Genomic DNA, 7,500 nt, shown 5'->3' with positions numbered 1-7,500 from the left:
CTCACTAAATAAAATTAATTATTATTAAAAAGGAGGCGTGGCTTAATCATCGGGTGGGTGAGGGTGGGTGGGAGTGGGAGGAGGTAGGTTAGGTTGTCAACAATCCTGGAGTACTACACAGCACCTACAAGTGCGTGTGTCCTAGGAGATCCCAAGCGTTACCATGGAAACCGATTTAGGCTCCAGGAGAATCGAGGATGGAGAGTAGATGTGGGAAGGAGAGGGGAAGAGAGAAAGAGAGGAAGGATGACAGAAGAAGAGAGGGGAATAGGGAGAGAGGAGAGCTGATACGGGAATGGAGAAGGATGAGGAGAGGGGTGAGGGGGGAGGGGGATAAGGTGGGGGGAGAAATTTGAGAGGGGAGAGGAAAGGAGAGAGGGTTGGGAAATCGAAAAATGGGGAGACGGGAAAGAAAGAGAGTGGGAAGAGGTGACAATTGAAAGGTGAGAGGGGACAGGAGAGAAAGGGGAGGGAAGAGAGAGAGAGGGAGAGAGAGAGAGAGAGAGAGAGAGAGAGAGAGAGAGAGAGAGAGAGAGAGAGAGAGAGAGAGAGAGAGAGAGGGGGGGGGGAGAGGAGAGAGTAAAGAGGAAAGAGAAGATAGGAGGAAAGAAAGAAGAGAGAAGAAAGAAGAGTGAAGAAAGGCAGAAGAGAGAGGAAAGAGAAGAGGCGAAAGAGGTGAGAGAGGAGAGAAGAGAGTAGAGGAGAGAGAAGAGATGAGAGAAGAGATGAGAGAGGGCAGAGGGGTTAGGGAAGAGGGGAAATGAGGGGAAAGAGGGGGAAAAGAGGCGAAAGAACCTCTACTCGTACGCTCTTAGAGTGGATGAGTTATGGAATATGGATGACAATGCACTGGATGACGAAGCAGGGTTACATCAACGTTTTAGATGGAGGAGGTCGGATGATGTGGATGCCTGGGCCGGATGAATTCTACGTGAGGCTTGGGAGACCTGGATGACTATAGAAGAGTGGAGGGAAGGAAATGGTGGAGAATGCGGATGAAAATGGTGATCAAGGATGAAAAATGGATGCACGGGAATGGATGATTCGGATGTACAATACTACAAATACGGATGAACCAGAAAACTGACGCCAATAAATGGATGTATATGTATGTATGTATGTAGCATGCATGCATGTATGTATGTATATATGTAGCATGCATGCATGTATGTATGTATGTAGCATGCATGCATGCATGTATGCATGTCTGTATGCATGTATGTACGCATGCATTTAGGTATGCATGCATATATGTATGTATATATGTATGTATATATGTATGTACGTATGTATATATGTATGTACGTATGTATATGTATGTATATATGAACATTTATAGAAGCTCTGCCATCCCATGGTAGAGCTTCTAAAAATGTTCCATCTGTCTTTAACATACACAGTATGTATATATATATATATATATATATATATATATATATATATATATATATGTATGTATATATGCATGTATGTATGTATGCATGTACGAATGTATGTATGTATGTATGTATGTATGTATGCATGTATGTATGTATGTATGTATGTGTGTATGCATGTATGGATGTATGTATATATGAATGCATGCATGCATGTATGCATATATGTGTACATGCACGTATGCATGCATGCATGTATGTATATATGTATGCATGCATGCATGTATGTATACATGCATTTAGGTATGCATGCATATATGTATATACTAGTATATATATATATATATATATATATATATATATATATATATAATATTTACCAATAATCAGGACTTGTATAAGGATGTGTACACACCGTAGACATTTAGTGATGCCGCGACTGTCGTTACAACCCTTTCTTCCCCGAGTAAAGGGAGGTGTGTGTGTGTGTGTGTGTGTGTGTGTGTGCCACGAAAGTGAATAAAATCACCTGGCGACAGCCACATTAAAAAAATATGTCACGCGGTGCGACAGGGATTGAAGGAGACTGGCTACAACCACTTCACATCCGAGTGGTTGCCACACAGGTTAATAAAATCGCCTGGCGCCAGAAGGGATAGGAATATTAAAGTAACCCCAGGTACGGAAGGGATGAATGAGGGTCGATCCCTCCCTCTGCGGAGTCTCTAAAATTCGGAATTTTCTAATATCCGAAATAGAACAAAATGTCCGATTTCCGAAATACGGAAGAATATATGCCAGGGCTCCTGGTACTTCGGGACGACTTTTTGGATTTGAGAACTCTCCATTCCGGATAATGGAGAGTCTTACATTTCTAGAATTTCTATTAGAGAGAACTATCTCTATGGTTCCATATCATCATATATATGTGTATATATATATATATATATATATATATATATAATACATATATATATATATACATATATATATACATATATATATACATATATATATACATATATATATACATATATATATATATATATATATATATATATATATTATTTCTAAAATACATACTTTTAAGCTATTGTTTTATGTAATGTATCCGGCAAGGCAAATAAGAATCTTTTTTTCTTTTTCTTCTTCCCTCACAGCTGATGCGCATCGAGTTGCCATGCAAAACGTCTCCTTCAACATCTCGCTCGAAGACTTCAAGTTCCACCTGGACTACAACCTCACGACCTTGCTGGACCAGTTCGCCAACCGAGCCGAGGACTTCCTGCCGAGCCACAACGGGTCCTTGAACACCCTCGACGGAGACACCCTCCGCGATGGGCGCGACTCGGCCCTCGCGGTCGTGGAGGTCGTCGTCCTCCTGCTCATCTTCGTCGCGGCCCTGGTGGGGAACATCTTCGTCCTGGCCGCCCTCTGGAGGCACTCCCTCTTCAGGCCCATGTCCAGGACGTACCTCTTCATGCTCCACCTCAGCCTGGCGGACCTCCTAGTGGCCCTGCTGAACATCCTGCCGCAGTTGGTTTGGGACATCACGTACAGGTTCCACGGCTCCGACCTCCTTTGCCGCCTGGTCAAGTACGCCCAGGTCTTCGTCCTGTACCTCTCCACTTACCTCCTCGTCTTCATGGCCGTCGACCGCGTCCGAGCCATTTCCTGGAGGTCCTACTCCTCGTGGGTGAGCCTCAAGATGGCGAGGACGATGGTGGCCACCGCCTGGGGACTCTCCTTCGTCCTGGCCGCCCCGCAGGTCCTCCTCTTCGCCAAGCAGGAGGTCAGGCCGGGGGTCGAGGACTGCTGGGTCAACTTCTCGCAGCTCGGGGAGCAGCTCTACGTGACCTGGTTCGTGGTGACCGTCTTCCTGGCGCCGCTCGCCATCATCGCCGCCTGCTACACCTACATCTGCTACATCGTCTGGAGCTGCTCGCACAGGCCCAGCTTCCGGGGATGCTTCCGGGGGAAGCATCTGTGCTGCACGACGACCCACCGGGCGGGGGACAACGGCGACGCCCCTTCCTCCGTCCTCGAGATGGCCTCCCTCCAGCAGGAGAGGAACCACGTCGTCAACGACGAGAGGGCGAGTCTGTACAACCGACACCGGCGCCTGGGGTCCGCACCCGGCAGTTCCAGCTGGAAGCTGACGGCGGCCAAGATGAAGACGGTCAAGATGACGCTGACGGTCGTGTCCGCGTTCACCTTCTGCTGGGCCCCCTTCTGCATCGCCCAGCTCTTCTTCGTCTACAACAAACCGTCCAACGGTAAGCCAGGGTCTTCCTTCGCCAGGGTTCCGAGGCTCACGTAAAAACATTTCTCTCTCTTTCTCTCTCTCTCTCTCTCCTCTCTTCAACTCTATGTCACTTTTTACGGCCTTGTTCCTGCTGAGCTGTTTTGCTCAACTAAACATTGGCCATCGGGATCAAAGACTTTAAGCTATAAAGTTCTACTCGACTAAACGAGTGTCAACGAAAGCCAGTTAGTGTTGGCAAAGAAAATTTTGTTTCAGTCTTGCTGGAGTCTCTCCTCTACTTAAATTAGTTCCAAATCATTTTTACACCCTGGCAAGCTTTATGTAGTCCTTTGTAGCAAAGGCTTGGCAATGTCAATTAATTAAGCTCACAAATTATCCCGAAGTACTTCCTTAATTGCTCCCTCCCCCCAAATTGAAAGTTAATAGGTAAAAAATCAAGCAGATAGATTAACAAAATAAGTTAAATAAAAAATAAATAAAGATGAATAAATAAATTAATAAGCAAATAGATAAATAGATAAATATATAAAACACATGATAATGATAAAATAAATTAAATTAAATCTGATCAGAAAAAATACTAAATGAAATTAAATAATAATAATAAATTCATGAAAATAGTAGATGAAATAAAAAATAAAAAATAGGGAAATAAATTAATGAACAAAGACAAAAATAAACTTGGTAATACTAATGATAACAACAACAATCATAATAACGATAATAATCTGGCACTAGACAAAACTAATTATCAAATGGCACTATGGACTTTCTGACGTCATCTAGAAATAGGATACACAAGCGACGTGATCCCTGTAACCTGCGATTAAGATCACAAGATGGATTCAGAAACCTTTCTTTTTTAAACCTAATCCCCTTTGTCCCGACGCAGCTTCGGACTTGCATCCAGTCTTTGTGGTCTTCATGCTCCTTGCTTCACTCAACTCCTGCATCAACCCGTGGATCTACCTCTATTTTAGTGGAACGCTACTTAATCAACTCAGAGTATGTGGTCGACTGTGACGTCTTATACAAAATAGATAAATAAATAAATAGAATAGAATAAACAAACAAGATAAAATAAAATAAAATAAATAGAATATATAGATAAACAAACAAATAGATAGATGATCAGATAAATAATGTGTACATCTTGTTCAACTGAATGAACCTGATTGGTCACACCCTGAGACTCCAGCGACATGACGTCATGTCGTCGGTGTCCCCAATACCGACTTTGATTTCCTCTTTGATTCCAGGTGGCCCTTGGGTGCGGCCTCGCTCGAAATCAAGAGAACGCTTCCATTGGGGACGAGGACCCCGAGGACAAGCGAGGCCGGGGGGATAATTCCGCCACCCCACGTGGGAGATCAGGTCGCCTTCTGCCCACCCGTTCAGAGGTCGTCTAGGTCCAGAAGCTGGAGTACGATGCAGAGGACCCCTGTGTATTTTTTTTGTGTACTTTAGCACAATCCTAAATATGTACTCATACAAGCATGTGTATGCCTATTATGTGTATAAACGTGATTGTTAATAATTATGTGAATATATAATCATCCTTCTCTACATGCAGTGTACGTGTGTGTATGTCAATGATCTTGCGTGTGTGGGTTGTATGTGTGTGTTTGTATATATATGTACAACTTTATGTGTATCTTGTCTTTCGCTGTTAGCTATACAGAAGTTCAACTATGTCCTATGTGTATTTTTCGCCATAGTATATATACGTACATGGGGGAGAACGTATGTTTGTGTATATATATGAATAAGTCTGTGTTTATATATAACCTTTTCAGTACCGGTAGTAGATAAAAGTTGCTATTTTGTCTGTCAGGATCTCTTCCTCGTCACACTAAGCAGTTTTCTGTCGACTTGTTCCCCTTCCTTCCTCCTCACACTAAGCAAATTTCCGTCGACTTATTCGTCATATAAAAGAAAAGAAACTTCGTCATTTTGTCGACAATATTAACTTTTAGACTTGAGTAGTTTTTTTTTTTTGCTGAGTAAGCGCAGAGTTTGTAATTTGTTATAATTAATAAAAAAGAAGAGAGAAGACAAGAAAAAAAATTGCCTATTACTGCATTTCTTTCTCTTTCTCTCTCTCTCTCTCTCCCTCTCTCTCTCATCTTCGGACAGCCAAGGCGGGTTTGTCAATGTCAGCCGGTAGTGATCAAACCTTGTATAAATAAAATACAATACCGACTGCCTTGGTGAAAAAAAAAAAATCCACACCATTCCATTATTCATGTGAAAATGAAAGTTGACTGGAGTTGCTGGTCAACTTCATGCAATGTTTTGTTCTTCAAAAAAAAAAAAAAAAAAAAAAAAAAAAAAATCGTAAAGGGTCATGCAAGGTCTCGCTACTGGGGCCTTCCTCCTCCTTCTCCTCCTCCTCCTCTTCCTACTTCTCCTCCTCCTCCTCTTCTTCCTCCTTCGACCAGAACGGCCCAGAAGAAGCAACTGACCTGAGAGGAATTGATTTTCAATTATTTCATCCGCAAAAAGTGCTTTCGAATGTCGCACGAAAATTTAACGGAAGGTAACGACGGCAGGAGTTTTTATTTATTCATTTATTTATTTTTACCATCAGACCTGGCCTTCCCTAAGTACATCTGTCATTTCTACACGAAAAAATGCAACAATATCTACTAATCATTTCACATAAGATAAAATTGACAGTAATAATTAGTCCAAACTCTTAGATACCAAAGACAATGAGATGATGACAACGACTTTTTTTCTATCTTATTTTCGACACACTCGAATTTTTAAGAATTAAGATAAATTACGATAATTGTCGACAAAATGACGCAAACTGATCGTGTGACGACAATCCAAATTTCCAAATGTGATGTAGCTAAGATGTCACTCTCTTAAAAAATAAAATAAAATAGAATAAAATAAAATGAAATAAAATAAAATAAAATACTCTACGTCAAATGCTGTGTATTTACAGTACATGACATTACTGTAGCACCTAGTATCACCTGTGACGTCACAGACACGTCATAGAACTTCCTTATCTGTCATAGTGATCCTGACAAACTTTACTGGCAACAGACTTTCATAAGCAAGATCTAAATCACACTTTAACATGTATATATATATATATATATATATATATATATATATATATATATATATATATATATATATATATTGGTGAACCATGGCAGGAGATTCTCTCTAAGACATATTCTGTTAAAAACGACAGCAAAAGAATTGTTAATTAACTTTTTCCGTGAACTCTCAAACTTGCGAAAAGAAAGTAGATTTCTGGTAGGGGGAGAGGGAGTAAATCAAATTTCCAAAACTCATAGGAGAGACAAAAGTTATAATGAACACAAAAATACAGCACACAGTAAACAAAATAAAAGAAGTCGATACAAAAAAAACACGACAAAAAAACAAAATATAAGCAGAACAAATTAAATATCAAGACGTTTCGCAGATCTTTCTACATCCTCAGTTGAAGTGAAAAAAGAGGAAAAGGGACCATATTTAAAAAAACAAAAAAAAAACAAAAAAAAAACACGGGAAGAAGTCAACTGAGGATGCAGAAAAGCTCTGCGAAACGTCTTGATATTTAAATTGTTCTGCTTGTATTTTGTTTTTCCTCCCGTTTTTTTGTATTAATTTCTTGTATTTTGTATACTGTGTGCTGTATTTTTGTGTTCATTATAACTTTTGTGCTTCCTATGAGTTTTGGAAATTTGATTTACTCCCTCTCTCCCTACCAGAAATCTATTTTTCGCAAGCTTGAGAACTGACGGGAAAAGTTAATTAACAATTCTTTTGCTGTACATTATATATATATATATATATATATATATATATATATATATATATATATATGTT

At 40.5% G+C, this 7,500-nt stretch overlaps 1 protein-coding gene across 2 annotated transcripts in view; it reads left to right on the top strand.

The window, feature by feature from the left end:
* Positions 1-7,174, top strand: part of LOC143026919 (oxytocin receptor-like) — a 131,830-nt gene extending 124,656 nt beyond the window's left edge. For both annotated transcript variants that reach the window (XM_076187707.1, XM_076187708.1), the window contains exons 2-4: positions 2,537-3,652; positions 4,535-4,647; positions 4,902-7,174. In XM_076187707.1, coding sequence (XP_076043822.1) covers positions 2,557-3,652; positions 4,535-4,647; positions 4,902-5,051 — 1,359 coding nt within the window. In that variant the 5' untranslated portion in view covers positions 2,537-2,556 and the 3' untranslated portion in view covers positions 5,052-7,174. The remainder of the gene's footprint in view (positions 1-2,536; positions 3,653-4,534; positions 4,648-4,901) is intronic.
* The last annotated feature ends 326 nt before the right edge of the window (positions 7,175-7,500 follow it).

The sequence above is a fragment of the Oratosquilla oratoria genome, chromosome 7, assembly GCF_046742065.1.
Source record: "Oratosquilla oratoria isolate Oo_2021 chromosome 7, ASM4674206v1, whole genome shotgun sequence".
NCBI lineage: Eukaryota > Metazoa > Arthropoda > Malacostraca > Stomatopoda > Squillidae > Oratosquilla > Oratosquilla oratoria.
The sequence above is the reverse complement of the archived record's forward strand: the minus strand, read 5'-3'. Positions and strand labels throughout refer to the sequence as shown.